General features: G+C 42.6%; 1 protein-coding gene across 1 annotated transcript in view; it reads left to right on the top strand.

The window, feature by feature from the left end:
• The first annotated feature begins 955 nt into the window (after positions 1-955).
• CD96 (CD96 molecule) overlaps positions 956-22,786 on the top strand; it is a 66,242-nt gene continuing 44,411 nt past the window's right edge. The window contains 13 exon segments of the mRNA XM_058019157.1: positions 956-1,013; positions 3,926-4,134; positions 4,136-4,352; positions 9,387-9,419; positions 9,422-9,489; positions 10,962-10,970; positions 10,972-11,185; positions 15,313-15,368; positions 17,234-17,246; positions 17,249-17,317; positions 17,650-17,835; positions 18,996-19,049; positions 21,650-21,724. Coding sequence (XP_057875140.1) covers positions 956-1,013; positions 3,926-4,134; positions 4,136-4,352; positions 9,387-9,419; positions 9,422-9,489; positions 10,962-10,970; positions 10,972-11,185; positions 15,313-15,368; positions 17,234-17,246; positions 17,249-17,317; positions 17,650-17,835; positions 18,996-19,049; positions 21,650-21,724 — 1,261 coding nt within the window.

The following is a 22,786-nucleotide window of genomic DNA, read 5'->3' as shown; positions in this document are numbered from 1 at the left end:
ACCTGTTTCTTTTTGTAAAGCTGCCAACAGCAGCAAATTTGTATGACTTGCCTGCAATGAGATGCTTTTCTGGCAGGTCTGTGCCTAACTCATGGAAATGCAGTGTGCTTCCAGGACAGCTCAGAAGGATGTACAGGTGACTTGCAATAAAGACAGGTGACAGGACTGTCAGGAATCATGCCCCTCCACCTGAGGGTGCTGCCATTAACAAAACTGACAGCTGAAGGACATTAACCACACCAAGGGACATTGTCACATGTGATATTGCAATTCATCAAACTGCAGAAAATAATTGGTGTTCTTCTTAGGAAGAAAAAGGAGGGGAAAAAGTGAATGTAGAAACCCTTATTTCAATCTGTATTTATTTCTGGGGATCGTTTATGATGTTTAGCTGTGTTTTTAAAAGATACTGAGTGTAGAGAATATAGAAATAGTATATGTGATACTAGCACATGAAGTAAATGAAGAAAGAAAGTAAGTCAGCTTTTTTGTATGCTATCTACCTTATAGTACACAGAGCATACAGAATCATCAGTGTTGGAAGAAACCTTCAAGACCAATTCCAACAGCAAACCTGGCACCACCACAATCACCCCTAAACCACACCCCCAAAAATTATATATTCAAACTTAGGTACCTGGCATATTTTTGAGAGTGTGTAAATCAGTAAACTGCTTACTCTGAGTTAATCTGAAAAGACAAAGGAAAAAAACATTGTTTTCAACACAGACTAAAGTGTAGGTAATGCTTTTGTCTTAAAAGTTTCACAAGATGTACTTATTTTATCACTCTAGCAGGAAACTGAGGCTTTTGGTTTAATGAAGCATTTCTTTGAAGTCATGCTGAGTGACTGTGCTGCACATCTGCCTGTCTGCACGGGGCAGGCCATTTCAACTTCCTTTTCTGAGGGAGCACCAAGACAGCTTCATATTCACCAGAACTTCATCGAGTGAAGATGAAAGCATGGTGGCTTTTCTCTCTCTTTTGTTTGCTCTCAGTGCCCAGTGTCACAGGTAAGAGTGTCAGGGGGACATCTTGACTCAGTTTATGATGGTGGGTGATGAGGGTCAGGTTGGGATTAGTGGGTCTTACTAGGTTGAGCTGTAGCTACTGGCAATGATTTTCTATTTCCTGACAACTTTCTAATAACCCTAGTTATAATGTGCAGCTAGTAAGGAGTAAATGCCTTGTGCTGAGCAGATTACTTAATTCAATATGCCTAACCTGCTGGAATAATCACTGGGATGAGCTCACTTGAAGTAGGGGATTGTGTGCTCCTCTCAAATGGGACAAAAGGAAAACTGCTTTCAATGGGAAAATAAAAAATACCTCTCTGTCTCTGTCTTACATACCTGTGTATGCAGAGAGAGGAAGAATTGAAACACTTCAAGGCAAGAGTAAATTGTACAGGTGAAACTTCTTAAACAGATTCTTCCCTTCCTCTTCTCCACCTAGACCCATGTGCTAACATCTAGAGAAACAAGTTTGTCATTCAAGTAAAACACTCAGAAAAGCTGACTAAGGAGGGCTGTACCTTTGTCAGAGGAATTTAAACCAAAAGAAATCTGAGGAAAACCAAGAAAAAGTATAATGTTCACAAAGCCCCACCCTCTCAAAATTTTGACCATGATAAATGCAGGAATATTTATTACCAGCTAGGAGCAACAATTTTGTGGGATAACAGTTTTCAAGTTAAGAAGGGAAAAACTGGATATATTTGACTAGCAGTGAAGGATGCATCTCACAATCTGGCATAGGCTGATCTTTTTTGCACTGAGGCAAACTGGTTCTTAAAAATAATTCATACATGTATTCATAGAAAATAGAAAATCTCAAATGCAAAGAAAGGAATAGAAGCCTCAAAACATATACATGTAAGAAAGAAATAGCAATTACAGAAAAATAGGAGTTGGAGGGGTTTTTCCTCTGAGATGAAACCCTCACTGAAGTCATTCAAAGGTGAAAGTGGAAGCCTCTATGCCCTTTGTGGAGATCAGACACCAAAATGTCTGGGAGTTACTCTAAGAAATTTCAGCTGGAGCACAGGTATGCACTACTGGACACTATTTGATTTTGAAAAATAAAGTCAGCATAAAATGAGATTACTTATTTTGGGATGCTAGCAAAAAGTTAAGAACACTTTTGCACAAAATGTTTTCAGTTAAAATAATCTACTGCACTAGGCTACTAAGATATAATGCAAATTAAAATGTTGTTTCTACATATATAATTTTTTCAACTTATTATAAATTACTCAAGTGGTTCTTCATAGGTGTTCTTTATATGATCCTTAGACCTAAAGCAGCATCAGCATGAATATGAGAGACAAAATTCTGCGTGTCTTTTGCTTGGTAGTCTGATTGCAAGATTGCTAATTGCTTTTCCCTTAACTTTTACTGATGCAAAACTTGTGGTGAAATCAGAGAGCATTTCCTATAATAAGCTCCTTGCACTGACAAAAATAGTTTTAGTAATTTTTCTCACAGCACAAGGCCATGAGACTTGTCATTCAGGCTTATTTTTATTTAACCTCTAACGTCATCACGTCTTTTAGAATAAAAGAAGATGAGCAGAACATGTGCAGCAATGAAACAGCAGAGATTAATGTAGGCCATGGCCATTGAGTAGCTTTGTTCTCCACACATCTAGTCTCCAAGTGTCCATATCACCCTTCAGTGTACAGGTAACAAATCGGAGCCAGCTCTGTGAGGATGTATCACTCTGCCCTTGTGCCTTCCCTCCATCAAGCCAGAGCTGAGGGTGCACAGTCCCTGCCTGGCTCCTTCCTGGCTGAGCTGGGGGAGTGTGGGGCACACTGCAGCCCCACTGAGAATGCCTGAGCTCAGGTGCCCCAGAGCCATATACCACACAGCAGAGCCAATGTCAAAGCAAAGGAATTGGTACCCAGCTTTTTCAAGGAAAGAAGGTGAGCAGTGGGCACTTGCAGCTGGCAGGACTGCAGGGCAAATTCCCAAAGCAAATATACAGAGATGTTATGCTACAGAGGGAGGATGATAAAATGGAATATAAATGGGGGGCAACAAGTCTGTACCTAAGGACAACCGCACAACTCGTTTTTGTTTTTGTTTTTTTGGACGTGCACATTCTTTTGGAAAAGAACCAGTGTACAGGGGACTTTTTGTGTACGGCTCTATGGAAGTGATTGATTACTTTTCTCACTGCAACAACCCCCTCCATAAATTCTTCATCTCCTTGAGTTTGTCAGTGCCCTGCATTCAGAGGGGTTTGGGGACTGCCAGACTCTTACTCATAGGAGGGACTCTTACTCATAGGAGGGAGAGCGGGATATAAATCAATTCTACTACAACAGCAGCTAAACCAAGTGGTACAGGCTCCTGCTGAATGCCCCTTCATTCCATCGATCCATTACTCTTTTATATGGTGCACTAAGGACTGCCACCTGCTTTAGGAAATTAACAGAGGAAGAAAACACACACCAGAGCAGCTCACTTTGACACTGAGACAGACACTGGTTTAGGACATTAGCTGTTTAATAACACAGAGAATTGTTTTCTCTGCTGAAGCCACAAAGGCAGTGGGCAGGGGGATGGTGCAGGGAATTAGCCAGTGGGGATAACCCATTTGTTCTTGTAAAAAGAACTGGGGAATAACTGTGTCCAGCTTCTGCTTTATTTATATTACTTGAAAGATTTTCATTTTCACAGAGACCCTCAGAGCTCTCATTTCTCTCCAAGAACTGTGACAGGACCTCCCTGCCATCTTCCAGACACACATGCATTTGCTCTCCCAGTTTTCTCTCTGCAGTCTGTACTGGTTGGAGATTTGCTGGAAGTTGTAGGGTCTTCATAGTTGTCTATGGCTAAGGCACCAAATCAAAGATGGATTAGGAAAAGCTTTGTTTAAACATTACTTGCGCTGAAATTGATCTTGTCTTTTTTTTAAGGCCAGACTGCAGATGTCATTACCCAGACAGAAGTGGTCCACGCTCCACCAGGTATTGACATCACCCTAGTGTGCGTGTTCCCAAAATTGCACAGCACCCACATCATAAAGACACAGTGGTCCAAGACTGACAGCAGCCCCTCTACCAAAATAGCTGTATATCACCCCACCTATGGCACCCATTACTTCAAGTTTTCTGAAGGTTCTGTCCAACTTTTCAGTGTCCTTCACCACAAGGATACGCTGCAGTGGTGATGACACAGGGTCCTCGTGTTCCACCAATCCAAATGCCATGTCTGAATGCAATTGGTGGGTGCTGCACCTGGAAAATACTACCGTGTCCCTTACTGGACAGTACGAATGCACTTTTGCTACCTACCCATATGGGACAAAGGCTGCAAAAATTCAACTTGCTGTCAAGGCAGAAGGTAAGTGATTGCAAATGAGATTTTGCTGTTTCCTAGTGAGGTGGGGGAGAATATCAGGATAGATGAACACTTCTTGGTTGGTGATGGTGATTTGTTTGGGATTCACAGTAGTGCCACTGAATGTTGCTTTTACAGTTTCCTATTTACCAGGCATTCTTTAGTTCTTTTTTCCAACTCATTATTAGGAAACCTTAATTGTTTGGTAGAATAAAAAGTTTGATAGTAAAGTAAAAAAAAGGTGGTGAGGTGGGCAGTTTCTGCATTTTCATTTTGGAGAAACATTGTGGAGGAGACTGGATGAGCAGCTCAGGATATGGTGGGACTAAGGATGTTGGATCTTCAAATCATGTGCTGCTGCTGCTGTGGGTGTGCAGCACTGGGCACCAGAAAGAGAAAACACCCTTGTCTGATTGAGGCTGAGGGCTGGCATCTGCAGAACATGCTGAATGTTTGTTCCATGGAAGGATGAGTGTTGCCACTGACACCTTGTGAAGGCTGACCTAGAACAGAGGATAGACAGAGTTAAAGAATAAAGTAGGTATTTATTAAAAGGCCTCAACAAGGTGCCAAGATACATCTTGGGCAGTATAAGAGCCCAAAAAGGGCTGCAGCCAAGATGAACTCAAAATGGTCACAAAATGGACAACCAGTCATGAGGTCTCACATTTTTATAAGTTTTGGTCCATTTGCATATTCAAGTTAATTGTCCAATTATAGTTTTAGGTTATGAAGTCCCATCCTTTTTTTTTTTTCTCTCTTCAGCCCACATTGTTTATGCTCTTGGGCCTGAAACTAATATTGATTGTTCTTGGTCCCAAGCTGGAAAAGGAATTGTTTTGTCTACCTACTCTGTGAAGAGAGTTTACCAAGCCTTAATATGAAGTTCAGAACTACACACTAAAGCAGCACAGAATCTGAAAATTATAAAAGTTAAAACTTAAGGCATCACCACCACCAAAAAGACACTGGAGCAAAGTGGGGAATTGCATAGGAGAATCACAGGAATGGGGATTTGGCTGCTTCTGTCAGGCAAAGGAAGCTGGAAAGCAGTATGACTGCTCTCGGTAAGTAAGCCTCACGGCGCAGTCTGAACTCCAGGAAGGATATTTAAATTATCCTGGTAAAGTAACAAATTTATTTAAATCAGATGAGAATGTATTTGACAACAAATTAAAAAACAGTGGCAACTGTCAGTGTAGCAACTTTGTGAACAGCTATTTGGTGACAGCAGTGAGGGCAAAAGCCCAAACTCCTGTGAAAATGGAACCTGGCATGAGTGTTGAGCAAGTCTGTTGTTGTGCACATAGGGAACTGGATTTGATGACCTCAGAAACCTCTTTCTGACCCAGGTTTCTGCTAACAACTCAAGAAGGATTAAAGTAAACAGCAAATCTGGTACTGCTTTAGTTCAGATCTGCAAGGCCAATGTGCTCACTCTGCATGGGCCCAAGGCTATAGACACAGCAGACATTCAAGAGTTAGGAGCAGGGTGGGTGCAGGTCATTTTAGGGGCATTTTGGTGTGCTCCCACTCTCCTTTTACCTACATCACAAGGCCAGACTGGTAGTCCCCACTCTGGACTATGTTACTCCTGTAGCAATAGGAGGTCCTGTGCAAGACTCATACTCAGGGATGTTTGACACTGATGGCACCTGCATGGCAGTGACTCCAAGAATTTTGGTGCTGTTATCCTGGAGACATATCTGGAGCAACCCTGTGGCACCTGCCTGCCCTGATGAACACACAGAGGCAGAGTCAATACCTCTGCCCAGCTCACAGAGGATGGATGTGTTTAAACAGTACATGCTGAATAATTGTGCCAAAGCTGAAGCTGCCACTCTGCCTGCTGTATGGGGGTCTGTTGTGGTAGGCTACCCTTTTGGAATTTCCTTGTGCTCCACAGGGCAGAGGGATCACAGAATCACAGAAATTCTAGGTTGGAAGAGACCTTTAAGATCATTGAGTCCAACACATGTTCTAATACCTCAACTGGGTCATGGCACCAAGTGCCACATCCAGTCTTTTTTTAAACTCTTTGAGGGATGGTGACTCCACCACCTCCCTGGGTAGATGATTCCAGTATTTGACCACTCTTTCTGTGAAAAACTTCCTCCTTAATTCTAGCCTGTATCTCCCTTGGTGTAACTTGAGACTGCGTCCTCTTGTTCTGTCTGTTGTTGCCTGGAGAAAGAGACTGACCCCCAGCTCACCACAGCCACACTTCAGGAAGTTGAAGAGAGTGATAAGGTCACCTCTGAGTCTCCTTTTCTCCAGGCTGAACAACCCCAGTTCCCTCAGTCATTCTTCATATGGCTTGTGTTCCAAGCCCCTCACCAGCCTCGTTGCTCTCCTTTGGACACTCTCAAGTGTCTCAACATCCTTCCCAAACTGAGGGGCCAGAACTGGACACAGCACTCAAGGTGTGGCCTCACCAGTGCCGAGTACAGGGGAAGGATGACCTCCCTGCTCCTGCTGGCCACACCATTCCTGATACTGGCCAGGATGCTTTGGGCTTCTTGGCCACCAGGGCACACTGCTGGCTTATGTTCAGCCGACTGTCAACCAGCACCCCCAGGTCCCTTTCCACCTGAGCACTGTTCAGCCACACCATCCCAGCTTATAACGTTGCAGGGGGTTATTGTGGCCAAAGTGCAGGACTCGGCATTTGGACTTATTGAAATTCATCCCATTAGATTCTGCCCATCCATCCAAATGTTCCAAGTCCCTCTGCAAATCCCTCTGTCCCTCTAACAGATCAACACACGTTCCCAGCTTAGTGTCATCTGCAAATTTGCTAATAAAGGACTCTAAACCCTCATCCATGTCATCAATAAAAATATTGAACAGAACTGGCCCCAGCCCAGACCCCTGGGGGACACCCCTGGTGGCTGCCCCCAGCTGCATGCAGCACCATTCACCACCATTCTCTGGGCCTGGCTACCCAGCCAGTTCCTAACCCAGCACAGAGTGCTCCTGTCCAAGCCATGGGCTGCCAGCTTGTCCAGGAGTGTGCTGTGGGAGACAGTGTCAAAGGCCTTGCTGAAATCCAAATAAACAACAACAACATCAAAGTGAGTGCAGGGAGGTACAAACTGTGCTGGTAGCCCTCTGAAACCCTCCCATGCTTCTTCTGTTCTTCATGCAAAGTTTTTCACTTTCTAGTACAGCAATTGAGCTAATCAGGTATCGCTTTTCTTCTCCTGCCCTTGGTTGATACAGACAAGCTCAATGCTGTTATTGCTGTCTACAGTTTGGGCAGCCCTTGTTCATATCAGCATCACTGTGACTTTTTTCAGTAACTACAAGATGTAGCAAGCTGTACTACTGATGACTGCTTGCCAGAAAGAACTAAAAAATTGTTTGCCACCTTTTGCAGGTTTGTGTTTTAAGGTAACCAGATCTTTTGCAATAAACCACTCTGACTCAAAAGAAGGCAAAAAACCTTAAACCAGCCTATGAGTGAATGGGATGAATAAAGGTGACAGTCTATAATGAAGTACAGTTTTCATTTACATCAAAGAGAAGTGAATCCAGATGCACTCAACTTGTAAAAAGCTCACAGAGCAGCAGGCCTTTGTAGGACAGACAGACACAGAGGACTTTAGCCAATAGGCTGTTAATGGAGATGGGAGTCAGAGATAGGAGGGGGAAGCAAGTAGCTGGGACATGTGACTGTGAGAGTAGGCAGAAGCTGTTTCCAGACTGAACTCTGGGATGACTGCTCATCTCCACGCTTGTACTCTGCACGGCACTTTTGCATGGTGGCTTGTCCCAGCAAAATCTTCTGTACAGTTTTGTTCCTGGAGAAACTATAGATTTGCTTGCTTTGTCCTTTCATTATCCTCTCTGCACTACCCAGCCCTGTTAGGGCTTCTGTGCTCTCTGTCCTGCTGCAAAAGCTGGCTCCCCAGGTCCTTCAGTCTCAGGGACAGTGGAGGGAAGCTGCTTCTGCTGCTGGCTCTCCCAGGCACAGCTCAGGGCACTACCTTTCTTCACATCTCTGTGGCACAGGCTACATGCTGGCACCATTGCTCTGTGCTTGGGTGCCAGGTACAAAGGAAATTTCAGTCACCAAAAAGTCCCCACTGACAAATAACATGGCAGTCTGGGACAGCTGGATATTTTCACTCCCCTCAAGATAAAAAATAAATTAAATACATACCTCTTCTATCTCCACATGCAAGCCAGAGCTACCAGGACAGCAGAGCTGAGGAGTTTTCCTGTGTTGAGTGGCAAGGGAGGATGGCAGGATGTGCCACATCCCTGCCTGCCCCATGGCCAAGGGTCAGAGAGGTCTGTGCTGACCGTGGCCCTCACAGCATCTCCCACCCAGCACCACTGCTCTTCCTGCTTAAATACACACATGCATACTCACAGACCCAACATCTGGATCACAGCAATGCACTGTTCACTGCACCACTCTGGTCAGCCTCCACAGCTGGATGGAGCCCTGGATTGAGGATAGGTAGGGTAGGAGGTGGAGAAATGGCTTTTGAAATGGATAAGAAAGGAAAGAGTGACAAGTTTGGTGGTAGTGGACAGGTTGGAGAATAACAATAGGAAAAACAGGGCTAGTCTTAACCTAACTGACATGCTGAATAGCTTGCTTAGTGAAAAAAGGATATCTGCAGATATCTTCAGAGAAAAGGAAATAGAGGTGCACAAAATTGATGTGAAGGTTTATTGCCACAGAAAAAAAAGAATTGTAACATAAAAATTGTAGCTTCCGATTATTCTCAGCTCTGAAAAGAGACATTGTGATCCTGCAGTTAAGAAAAGCTTTTTTAAGAATTGCCAAGAAGTTCTGGTAATGCTGTGAATTGAGTCATGAAACTGCAACTAGAATCAGATGTAGGGTTTTCACTTGAAAAATGTGTCTAGGGGTAATGGTTGAAAATTACAGTTCCCTTCTAAACCAAGAAGCGCCTGTTCCTTGAATAGAAGACTAGTCAGCATTGGTTTTCAAAGCACAATGAACATCATGTTTCTGATTTTCCTCCTTGGGTTTTGTTGTTGTTGTTCCAATGATAAAAGAGAAGAGGCACTACCTGAAGAAAGTGTGGTTAAAGCAGAAATTCCATGCCTTGAGGATGAGACCTCAGAAAATTTGTCCACTTATCCTTTGAAATGGCTAGTGGTAAGTATTTTTCATCTGAGATATAAAGTTCAGAAAGAACTGCAGGGTATTTTTGCAGATTGAAATGAAAATGTTCTACTCCACTGTGTCCTGCTTGCAGAATCTGCTAAAAAACTTATCAGTCATATTGGACTGTGATAATAAAGGGGAAAAGTATAACCATGGAATTGCAAAATATACACTGCAAATAATAACTCTTTAAGAAGCAAAGAGGAAAAATTCCATCTTAATTGCTTTATTGCTTTGAATTTTTCAGGAGCACATAGCAGGTTTAGGGAAAGAGGCTAATATAACAAAACAAAAAGATTTCTTGTATTGGATTTCCAGCGAGTTTTTTTTGTAGTGAAGCTTTAGTATCTGAAAAATACATGATTACTGTGTAGGATAGTGAGATAGGCTGCTCTGACATAGAAAAGAAAGGTACTGGCTAATGTTTTTAGTTTTGTGAACCTCTGTGTCACAGAGGCCACTGAAGACATGCAAACCCAGTTATCAAGCTAACCACATGAAAAACTGTTTTTAAGCAATTTTCTGTCAGATACGAAGCTTGCTGTATTTTTGTACTTTATCTCACTTTCTGGATATATATTTATATGCATGTTTTAATGCAACCTTTTAGCATTCGTATGAGTGTGTGTGTGGAGATAAGTATCAGTGATCAGTGTCCTTGAGTTTTCCTGTCCATTTAAATATGCTGTCACTGAGAAGCTGTAACTGTTGAGGATTTCCTTGAAGGTGATTTTTAAATAGTTTCGGTTTTTTTAACCTTCTGTCCTGGTTAATTATCTACTTAGATCTCCCTTCCGAAGGTCATTCTTAATATTAAAATTTAAATCATTTTGTAGAAAACACCCTTACCTTTACAACGTCAGTTCTGCCAGTTCCCTCTACAAAGTACCCGAGGAAAGGGGGAAAAAAAACCCCAAATATATGATATTTGAAACCTCAAATATGTGGGTTGCCACACATTGTACAGAGTAAAGCTTGCAAATATGTACTGAGGCACAGACGTCCAGGACATGCTGGTTGTACTTATAACCTGGCTGCCACACAGACAATTAGAGAGATAAATTTTAGTTATTATTATCAAGGTTTTCTACTTAAAATTCTAAAACAGCAAAGTTTTCCTTGAAATTTCAGTCACATTCAACATGTCTGGGATGTTCAGCATAACTTAAAGACTGGTGCAGTGAGAAAGCACCTCTGTTGCTCTCTCTGCAGGCTTCAGAGAGCAGAACTCACAGGACAGAGCTATTTACTCCATATTTTATTGTCAAGATGATGACTGCTCTTGGTATTGAAGTTCTGAGAGAGAATATATTTGGAAAAAAACCACCAGATGTTGCAAATGTCCCCTTACTGCTACACAATGTGCAAGGGAAGCTTTTCATAGTGGGAATAGAGCTGGTTTACAAAAACATTTCACTGTGTGTGTCTGAACTTCACAATTTTGTTGGTTTTTCTGTACACAGGATGAAAATGGGTGGAAAAGAGGAACTTGTGACCAAGGAGCCCTCCTGTCCTGCTGTGTACAGGAACAGCAGCATGCTGTATGGGCAAAAAGTCCTCCTGGGTTTGAACAACACCCTAAAGGTTTTCCTCACCAAAATCACTGATGATGGCAGAGTCTTTTCCTGCCACGTGCTGTACCACCCAGAGAGAGTCCAGAAGAGCAGCACCATTGTGAGAGTATTTGGTAAGTATTATGCCAACTGCCTGCTGCCTTGCACTTGGAAAGGTGACACTCCTGCCTGGTTCTGAAGCCAATAACTTTTGACAGACACTCTGGTTTTTTAAATGTAAACATATTCGCCTTGTCATTTTTTTCAGCTGCAATGACATAAAAAGTTAGCAAATGGTGGAGTTTACTCAATTCTTAGAAGAATTTGAGTCCCTTCCTTCAATTTCTGGCAAGAAAAAATAGTAGGTTCATTGCATATATATCAATCTCCCTGTCATGCAGATGGCAAGACTGATATGTAGGCTTATGTTGGGATTCTGTGTGTTACAGGGAAGCACACTGGTCATCAAGATCTCCATGTCCCAATGACCATGCTGTCTGTGGTCAGGAAATCATAGCTGTAATTTAGTAAGCAGTTTGGAACTACAGTTGTAGCAAAATCACATCCTCAAATGCATGTGACATTCAACTGCTGCCAAAATGAGGAAATGAGTGTCTGGAAATGAGGATCCTGGTGGGGGGGGCTCAAATTGGCCAGGAGTGGCCGAGCCTGTCTACTGCAGACATGTGGGCTGGCATTTCATTTTTTGTAAGCCTTCCCCATCTTTAGTTACTTGCCCTGTCCCATTTCAAATTGCTTAGGAACTGCTCTACTATCACTAAGGTACAACTGAATCAGAAAATTGCTACCCACTTGAAAACCAGGCTTTATTTTCTCTTTAGAGATCAGTTGGTCAGGAAAACATTTCCAAAGCTTTGAAAGTAAATGAGTATTAAACACTGGGCCTGTCAACAGTCCCTTGACTGTAGCTGATGGTCCGAGGAAGTCCACAGCTTGAGGATGGCATGGCCATTTAAGGCTGATGCTCTGAAGTCAAAGGAAAGTTCAACAGGGATCAGCTGAAAAAAGCAAATGTGTCTGAGAGTTGTTGGTCACTGATGTAAAAGGAATAAAAATAGAAGTTAATGATCTGAAACCTCCTCTTTCGTTTGCATGATTCAGACGCTTTTTAAAATCAACATTTCTCATACAGCAACAGTGTTACCTGGGTAATCATTCTAATATACTTGAACTCTCTCTCTTCCATCGCTGCTGATGCTCTTGCCTAGATTTGTGTATCTCTTACTAAGAGGTTGCTTTATTTACCTTTTTCTTTGTATTACTGAGAAATATGTGCTTAGCTGTGCATGACCCCACATCAAAATATCAGTTCAGCAGTGTAGAGAGGAAACTAGAGGAAACAGCTGCAACCCTTGGTGGTGAACAGTCTGCATTTCCCAGTAAGTGCTGGCTGGCTTTGGACCAGGGTGCTGTGCCTCCAGCCTCTCTCGGAGGGGTCCCAAGGGCAGAACTGGCTCCCTGAGAGCCTTGAGGTTTGCAGTGGGTGCTGAGGAAAGTCTCTCAGATCTCAGCTGAGTAAAGTCCACCACTTGGAGGAAGTGTGCTTTTGTGCTCCTAACCCTTTCGCATCTGAATTTTGCAAGTGAAATAACTATTTTGCATCTTGTCTCACTCTTTCCTGTTACCATTTGCTGAAGTTGTGCCACTTATGATTGCACCATCCCAACTTTTCTCCATGTACTCTCTTGTGCCCTGAGCCAGCCCACATCCCTGCACAGCACTGGCAGAGACACTGCCCAGGATAATCCAGCATTCCCTAGGTGACATCTGGGGACAAAGAGCCCTTTCAGATGGCAGCACCTCTCTTGTTCCTTGTGCTGACTAGAAAGTAAAGAAATTAATATTTGTGTTCTGGCAGTTAGATCCAGCCTCAAATGGGTGGGACAGAAACTAAAGATAGTATATGCATACAAAGTCAACAGCACCTTATGTTAGTTATATCTGTCATTCTGGCCATTAGCAAGGGCACGGCTAGGGAAAAAGGCCAGTGGAAACCTGGGGAGGTTTTCCCATCTTGGCAAGACAGCATCTCCCTTGTCGCCCGAATACTCATGCAATTGAATCCCTCAGGTTGGGTGGCTTAAAAGTAGGGCAGGAAGGGCAGGCAGCTATTGCAGCACAGAGCTGAAAGGGACAGGAGGAGGAGAGGGTGCCTGTGGGAAACTGCTCATGCAGGATCCCTCTGAAAAATACTTCAGGCAGAGCTAAACACAGCAGAGGCAGGCCAAGTCTGAGGAGTGCCAAATAGTTTTCCCTCACAGCTGCTTGAGGTGGCCCAATGAGGCTGAGAATTGGACTGGAGAGGATGGAGAAGGTATGAAAAGATCTCTCAAGGAAGTTGAGAGTCTTGGTATGTTGGGAAAAAACGGTCATTCAATCAAGATAGAGGGTGCTTTTGGATCAAAATACTTTAAAATATTTCTCTTCTAGAAGAGAGTTCTTTTAGATACAAGTTGCTGTGAAAAGGTATGGCCTTTTCATGTGTAACTTTGCCAAATATAAAAGTTCAGCAGCAGAAACTACTGAACTAAATATTGAATTTCTCCTACATCCAAAACATTGGTAAATATCCTAGCAAGACAAATGAATGTCAAAGTGTTAACAGGGGCTGATATGTTAATTGGAAAAGATCTATTAGACCATTGAGAGCTATGTGTGAGAGCTGCCTGCCAGAACAGCTACCCCATAAACACATCTGAGAAAGCAGAGGATAGTGCTCAATACAGGTGTGGCAAAGCATGCCTATTCTCATGAAAAAAGCCAAAAGGAAGAGCATGCACTGGACCAGACATCATCTAGCCTCAATAAAATAACTTGGGCAACTTATGCAGCGATTAGAGGATCCAGTTTACGAGACTTTTCCCTGTATCTGAAAAAGTCTGTCTGTCTTCTGCCAGCTCCACTACCATCTGTACAGTTTTGGCAAAGAAGAAAGAATGAATCTTAGGACACTCATTTCCTGATAGGAAGAATCTAAAACCCCTGCCCCACCCCACCCTCCAAAAAAGCAGAAAAACTCAAAACCCAGAAGAGATTTTAAAAAAACAGGAAATTCCACCCAAAAAAAGCCCTGTAAGTCCAGAAAACCATAAGGCCATGACAACTAAATGTAAGTCATGCCCAGGCAGAGTCCATCAGTAACATCAGGCAGAAAAATGGAAATTAAAAATAAAGTCAGGAGGGTCCTTGGTGGATTAGCTGTATAAAACAGGGAAACCTGGATAGTTCACCTCAGGGGAGATTGTAATTAACTGAGGTGGTTCTATATCAATTAACAGGGTAAGAAAAAGAGAAAATTATTTTAATGGTAGATATTAAAGTGAGGTTTAGGTTGGAAAGATAAAGAATTTTGGACCTCCTAAGTAATCCGGTCCAGTCTCAGGGCCAGAAGCCCAATTTACTGAGGCTTCTGAGATTTGTTATACACTAACACAGTTTCAATAGTCCTTACTTAACAAGTCAGTCAAGTCAATATTCTTCCAAACCAAACATCCCAATGGCTAATTTGGGAATGTAGTATAGGGAGGCTTAGGGTACCTGATAGCTTCTTTCCGGCTGTATATTGTATTATATATATATATATATATATATATATATATATATATATATATATATATATATATATAAACAATCAGCTGTGCCCAGAACCAAAATGCTGCAAAAACAGAAAAAAAACCGGTTTTTTGTTTCATGTGGATGTGGTCATCAGTGCCCTGCTGCTCTGCTGTGAGGCTTCCTCTGGGCTTCCTGGCTAGGCAGGAAGCATCTGTGGGGACACTGTCACACGTCTGTCCAGGCAACAGCATCTGGATAGCTGGCATCCAAAATCAAACATTTGGGGAATGGCTAAAGCCTTTGGAGATACCTTTGGCAAGCACACAGAGGAACCAGGAACTGGGGTATATGTGATTCCATGGGGCCCAGTAAGGGTGGCTCTACTGCCAGAGCTGTGACTGCAGGATGGTTTCAGTTTGTTTCCCCAGCAAAGCCACCCAAGCCTAGTTGAGGTAGGCAGTGAAATGCATCCCAGATCCTGTGGCAATAGTTGCTAATACAGTCTTGTAAACCACTTCCTTGACCTCAAATTGCAGCTGTAATACTTTTATCTTGCTTGATGTGTGGCTGGAGGTAGGATTTAATTCCCACCCTTCTTATGATACAACACTGTTAAGCGTTATTAGAAGCTGTTATTGTTATCTGCAGTGTCCATCTCACTAATACATTTATGTTTGCTTTCCAGCTTACCCTGAGATCTCCATTAGCTTGGAGGAGAGCTCAGCCAGCGTCACGCAGAAGGTGAGCAATTTTGGACAAAGAGTGATGCCTGTGACTGACACCATGCCACCCGAGCAAGGCCAGGCAAGCTGAGCTGAATCAGGCATAGGAGGCATCCACCAAACTGACTGAGCTCACAGGGCTGCAGGGAAGACATTGAGTTAACACAAGGTGCTCACGCCCTTTCCTCTGAGCAACTGCCTCCCCCACAGCAGTGAGCACAAACCAGGGACTTCTAAGGACTTCTCTGCGGTGTGGGCCTCTGTTTCAGTTTTGGTAATGGCAAAACATAAAAGCCTACTGAATTGCACTGGCCATGCTTGGTATAAAACATATTTATGGCTCATATGACTGACTAGTAAGCCTCTCTGGCTATTAGCTACAGTGCTTTGCTTCCTGTTCCATCCCTAAAAGTTAAAACCTTTGATTGGCAAGTATCTCAAATCAAGCAGGTTTTCCTTGGAAACAGAGCCTGTGGGCAGGCAGAACCTTGTACTATCCATAACCACCCACTTCACACAATCCATGTATCAGTTGATTCTGAAAACTGGTATAATTTTCCTGGTGACCTATTTCTGGGTGTGGTGTTGGACATTGTAGGCTTTTGTCTGCACTGTCCTGTTGAACAGAGCAAGGGATGCCTGCTATCACAAGACTGGGCAATAGAAACTCCCCCAAGAGCCTCTGTCTGTTTTTCACCTCCAAACAAACACTGACTTCTTTACTTCTCTTTTCTGCCTTTTTTTGCAGGGCTTAAATCTAGTGAGGATATCAAAATTCTGTTTATTCATAGGAAGAATTGAAAAAAATATTATGACCTAAAAGTGCCTGAAAAATAAGGGAATAATGAAGAGGAAAATAGGAGAAAGCCATTATACTACAAGCTCAGGTGCTGTTTACCATGGCAGGGAAAGAGTTTCAGCTGGATTGTTTCAGTCTTTGTACTGAATGATTGACTTCTGCTGGCTTCATAACATCAAGCTTGCTTCCAACTTAATGTAGGAACCACTTTCTTTGAATGAGGGAACAAGAGAGGTTTGTGCTGCATGAGTAACACATGCTTTTTTCTTCTGTTGAAAAGAACAAGGCCATTTCTCTTATAACAGTGTTTAGTACTTAACAGTGTCATAACCTGCTAAATAAATATACTTGGGAATCTCCAGGCAGCATGAGGATGAGACCTCTCACCCTGCTAGTGCCCAAGCCTTCATCTAGCCTTGACTTTGAGGTCATGCCCATCTATTTTTTGCTGAGAAATTAAACAGAGCACAAATGCAGATCTTTGGAACAATTGGCATAGAACCAGGACTACCGCATCTAAAGTATCCAATTCCTTGTGACTTCTGGAAATGTTATACATATTCTGTCTGCTACAAAGGTATCCACTTTTTTATATTCAACATATCAGGCTAGGCAGTCTTTTTCATGGGAATTGTCTCTTTCTTTATCTGCTGAATGAAGAGAGGATTTTCATGGCAATGAGAAAGTGTCTTATTCTCATCACACACACTGCACCCATTACTAGTTCCAGTGTTTTTCCATGTGAGTGTTTGTCTCCGGGAGCAGGAGGGTGGGGGTCACTCTGTATCTCTCCAACCACAGAATAGGACTGGAGGGGGTTGGAGTCCTGACACTCAGGGCAACAGGGTTGTCCCTGGGCTCTCATTCAACAATGCCTGTCTGCAATCAGAAAAATGAGGGAAGTGGGCAAGAAACACAATAAAGAGAAAGCAAGTGCTTCCTTCCAGAGCATTGTCCATACAGGCGTTTGGAAGCTGGCAGCCAGGAGGGAAATGTCAGAGGCTCACCTAACATATCTACGTGTGTGTGTGTGTGTGTGTGTGTGTGTGTATTTAACCTAACAACTGCCTTGTGCTGTCCCACAGCCTAATGTGTCATGTGGAAGGCACTTCCCAAGTCAAGCCTCCTGTGGTACATGGACAGAGCAAACCTGACAGAACAGCCTGGAGGTAAAACAACCTGTCCACGGAGAAACAGCACAGCTACAGGAGTGGTTCCCAGGGAAAGCTATGACTCTTCCCCACTTCTGCCCCAGGGAGCCTGTAGGTGTCTATGTGTCTGAAGGGGAGAGCACAAAGGAAACAGCTCTCAAAGGAAACATCTGACAAAAGGCTGTGACCAGAGCCCCTGCCAGGGATGGGAACTATGGTTTGGCATGACCACACCATTCTTGCCAAATATTTGACAGTGTCTCAGCAAAGAAACCTGCAGCTATATGATCCTGCTTTCCAGTACCAATATTTTGCACATCTCTGACTTAGAGTTTGGAGTGTAACAAGAGGGTAATTTCTTATTTCTGTGGTACAAGAAGACTTGCAGGACAGTGAAGATTTCTATGAGTTGAGATCGACACTGATGTTCCAAGGGACCCATAAGACACATAAGACATTCTCATGTGTGTGTCTGTTTCCCTTCCTGGGAAATGAAATGAAGATTATTTCATCAAAAGAAATATTTGTTTCCTTTGGTACATTTTTCTTCAATAGGACACAACTAAAATGTTAAGAACACCAAACATATGTATTCGCTTGTTATTTAAAATACTGAAGAAATGCCAACAGTATAAAAGCTTTATTGTACAAGTTCATCACACAGTTTGGACTCTCTGGCAGGTTTTTTGGCTCAAATATTTGCTCAAGCCTCCAAATGAACTAAGAAACTTCTGCACAAACAGAAGACACTTGTTTGTTTAGGCAGAATCTTGCTGTACTTCCCATACCCAAAAATACTCTAATATAGCCACATGGCACTAGTGAGCTATTATAATGATGTGTTTCTCATGGACCACTCATGGCTCCCTGGGAAAACAAATCCTCAGACTCAGGGATTATACACCTTCAGTAAAACATGCAAAAGGCTGCACCTCTGTGGATAGTGGAGAAACTCCCTTATAATCTGTACTGTAAGAATTAGCTACATGATTAGGGAAGTGGGGAGAAATACTGTCCTGTTTCTTTGGTAAAAGCAGGATTCTTGGTGGCACAGTTTTCAGCACCTCTGAGGATGCAGGGTGACTGGTGAGAAGGGCAGACAGATTTCCTTTAGCACCCTCTTGTGCATGTCTCCTCTTACATGCAAATGCATATTTATACCTTTTTTTTTTATTATGTGTGCTCTCTGCTGCACAGACAATACAGCTGAGCTGCTGACCCCTTAGCAGCATCTAGGGGCACATCACCTCTCAGGGCAACTATTTCAGCTCAGCTGGGTTCTCTTGTGGCTGTGTATATTCCTATTGATATGTTTTTCCACAAAGTAAGACTGTAGCAAAAGCCACAGCTTACTCCTCTGTAAACACAGCTTCAGAGAAGAGAGAGATAAATCATAAATTTTTCTCAAAAATTACTCATTTCTTCCAATTTGTAGTTTTCTATAAATGTAGTCCTATCGAAGAGCTGTCAGTTAAAGCTGTGTTCTTGCCAGGAGGCTATGCTAATGCTAAGATAGATCCACTCTGTATAAAAATGTTAAAGTATTTAGATGTGATAGAAAAGAAAGTATTACTTTCATTCTCAGCTATCCCTTCTGTGACGGTGCACAATATGAAACAAGCCCAAACTAAATTTTCAGCCCTTATAACTACTTTTAAGAACTGCTTTAATCTTTCTCTTTTTTCTCCCGTCACAGACAATAAGTCTAATGAAGCCTCAGCTGAAGGTTTTACTACCACGGTTTCAGATGGTAGGATAAATTAGAGAATAAAATAACTTGGGTTGTGTTTGAGGTCTGTTTATAAAGTCCTAAAGCTGTTGTAGCATTTACTACTCTAAATGGGTAGTAAGGAACCCCTTTCTGCAGCTTTGACTTCAGAGAAAATACTACAAACCAATATTCTGGTGATGTAATCTGTTATAATTAAGACCACGCGTAATTAAACTCCAGCCTTGAGAGGTACTTAATGTTATTTCTGATGCTTCAGCTGGCCTTTGAATATAGCTCTTTCAGTACTCAACTAATAAGTAAAAATAACAGCCCTCCTAATGGCTCTACCTTCTGTTTAAGCACAGAGCAAAGATCCTCAACATTTTTGCCATGTTAAAGAACTGACATAATGTTTCTTAATTTGTGTAAATTTCATAAATCCTTGCTCTTCCCCTGCAAGTTTGTCGTATTATCATCTTATTGCAGACAGATAAATGTTCAGTCCACACCTCAGGTGAAGCCCTTTGGAAACATCTCTCCTGGAGCAGTTTGCTTTGCTCTGCTCTACATGGGAGTCAGCATATAGCAGGGGGTTACATGAGTTTGCCAGAGAAATGCTGTAAGTAGATGGCAAGAAATAAATATGGGTTTTGTGAAAAACTTTGGCTAGTGCTGGTTGTAGTAGGCCCTGGGGGCTCAGCCAATACCCCACTGGGTGCCAGAAAACCATCCCAGATACTGGGGGACCCTGACAGAGGGAGACTTTTTCCTCTGCTGGCTTCTGCAAGGTGAACTCTCAAAGGAAGCCTAGCAGCTCGCATCAGACCACCACCCTTCTTTGCCTTGTACACTCTGCAGAACCCTCTGGGAACCAGGCACATCTCAAAGACCCTCACTGCTCTGGTTTTTAGGCCTGTTGCATCTTTGGTAAGGAATCCTTGATGTCAGCCAGCTACTGTGAAATCCCCGTCAGTGCAGGCAAGGCTCAGCTGAAATGCAAATGAAAGAGCAGCAGTCACAGGAGGTACAAGTATTAGCACAAAAAAGCAGCTGGAGAGTGGATGGTCACCTGCCTATGCTAAGATCCAGTCCCACCTTTGTAACACCATCCAATGCCCTCCAGACATGCCTGACCAGACAGAAGTATTTTCTGGCTGCCTTCCCAGATATATTTTTCTAATGAAGTGTGTGAACTTTAATAGGTCACTTCCTTCACAGACCTTTTTGGGGGGACATTATCCATCCTTCTGGCTTACTTGGGAAGTACTTCACCTCTCCTGCTGGGAAAAAATAGGAAAGAAAACAGACATCTAGGACATATATGCTGCTTGGGCAGGATGGTGTCTCTGCTGAGCTTGCCTGTGTGGTTAACAGTTTTTAATTAGAAGGAATAATTCTCCCTCCTCTTCTCCGAGGACTCAGTGAGCACTTTTCAGTGCAGAGTGTCTCTGAAATTTCCTCTCAGAGTTGCAGCCTCTGAAGTGCCTCAGGGATGAAACTGTTCAGGTACCACCACCAGGTCATAAATGTTCTCAGCACAGTTACTTCAGGCATTTCCTGTTTCTTTCTGGACTACTTGGCTGAGTTGTGCATGGAAAGATTATTTGGAATTTAGGTGTGATACACTTTCTTGCTCCTGAACCTTTCAATCACCCACTTTCCTAAAGCAGAATAAAGACCTTTCTCATGCTGAATGTTTCTTTGATTTGTTATAGACTTCAGTAATTCGACACATCAGCTGTTATGACAGCCTCAGGTAAGGGGCAAAATATTACTTATTCAATATATGTAGGATCTCTACTTTACCACTGCCTAAATGTCATGCACACAGAGTCAGAGGCGTGGCAGGCAAAGGTCAGTATGTTCAGGTGCTGACAGCACCAATGTGCTGCTGCTTGGGAAGTTGTGAGCTGTGAGGTTAGCCAAGCAGAGATGTGAAAGAAATCTTGCTAAAACTGCCATGTTAGGACAGAACGTTAAATGGCATGCTGAATGTTATATATAATTCTTACATATTCTTATAAAATTGAATAATTGGCCTATAAAACTGTAAATAAATTTGTCCTATTGGGACAGAGAGGTGCATGTGATAGAAAAGTTAAAGCCATCACTTTTCTTTGACCCAACAGCAGGGCATCATTCCCATTCATCAATTATATAACTAACTCTGTTTTACCAGAGCATGGATATGGATAATTACATAGAACTACCTTCAGCAATTGAGAGGAAAACTCACTAGAGCAGGTGATCTCCTGGGCTGATGTGGCTGTGGCCTGCTGTCATGGATGGTTTCTGGCAAGGCCCTGGTATAGCTGGGGAGCACCACATTTAAGTGCACAATCAAACCACAGCAGTCAAACCAAACCCTGTGTGCAGAAGCACAAATAAGCAATGCCAGCAGCCAGCCAGCAGGAAAGGGTCAGCATTGATAACATCAGCTGCCTTGCAAGTGCCCACTGGAGTTGTGAAATGTGCTTTGAGCATTTAGCCTTAACTCCCACAGCAGGATTTCTGCTGCTCAGTCTGCGTTTACCCAATAGCTACTGCAAGGTCGTCGATCTAGGTTGTTTTGTAATTTATAAACATTATTTTCTAAAGAATCTATTGACTAAATGTGATACCGTGTTAACTGTCTTTAGAGCACCAGTCGACATCTGTGGCCTCTCTGGATTTCACAAGTCCAGCAAATTTGACTCCTGCTTCCACAACACAAGGTAATCAATTGAATCAAACTGTTTTCTCTATTGCTTCAACAATGTAGAAGGAAGACACATAAACACAATAACTATCTTACTTTTTTGGAAGCAATACATTTAATGTCCGTTGAAGTTCTTTTCCTAGTGCTTTGTACACTAACCACTAACCAGTGGTTACACTAACCCCTGTCAGTGTAACCACAGTTCAGGAATAAATATATGAGAAAATACTGTCTTGATTTTATCTTTTTTAATGCTCTCTTTAGGATACATTCATTAATTTTGGCAACTGAACAGATATTGAGTGTTATTAGTGTTTACAAAGAAGTTAATTAGTGTTATTATGGTGTTTATGAAGAATACCTACTGTTTTTAGTTAAATATCATACCTAAATAGAACACTGGAGAAAGATACTAAACACAAGGCTTTGGCCTGCCCCAAAAGAGTGCTCTTTGGGAGCTGAATCCCTCAACATAAAGCCCAGGGGCTCGCAGAGGCTTGACTGAGATATGCCAAGGCAGGAACAGAGATTGCAGCTGAAAGGAAAATTTGCTGCTTCTCAAACTGCCTTCCCCATCCCCAAAAGAGAGATATTTGCCTGGCTGACAGCAGAACACCAAAGCTGCTTGTCCAAGTGGACTGGAAGCCCTTCCATCTCAACAAAAATAATTAATAACAAAGGCTATAAATATACAATGTGAAGAGAGAGGGTTCTCCTTGCTGAATTATACATTTTCCCTGGTTGAGGTGGTGCAAGGTCAAACTTGCAATGTAAGATGGATATGAGCCATTTTTCTTCTGCAAGTAGCCTGGGAAGCAACTGCCTTTTAACCAGTGGTCCCAACATGTGCCAGTTACGGTATAACAGCCCTGGGTTAGAACTTCTCAGGTCTGACTCACTGCTGGTCCTCACACTGGTGACACCAGTGTGCTTAAGATCAGCTTCTTGAGCAAATCCTCTGGGCTGCAGTCAAGACAGGACACCAAGCTCAAACCTTCTGTTTTAGTCTACTGGTTTGGTTCATTTCTGTTATTTGCAAGTGAAAATCTAAGAGACAGCTGAAAATGCATATGAGAGA

The sequence above is a fragment of the Melospiza georgiana genome, chromosome 2, assembly GCF_028018845.1.
Source record: "Melospiza georgiana isolate bMelGeo1 chromosome 2, bMelGeo1.pri, whole genome shotgun sequence".
NCBI lineage: Eukaryota > Metazoa > Chordata > Aves > Passeriformes > Passerellidae > Melospiza > Melospiza georgiana.
This window is presented reverse-complemented; position numbering and strand designations above follow the sequence as displayed.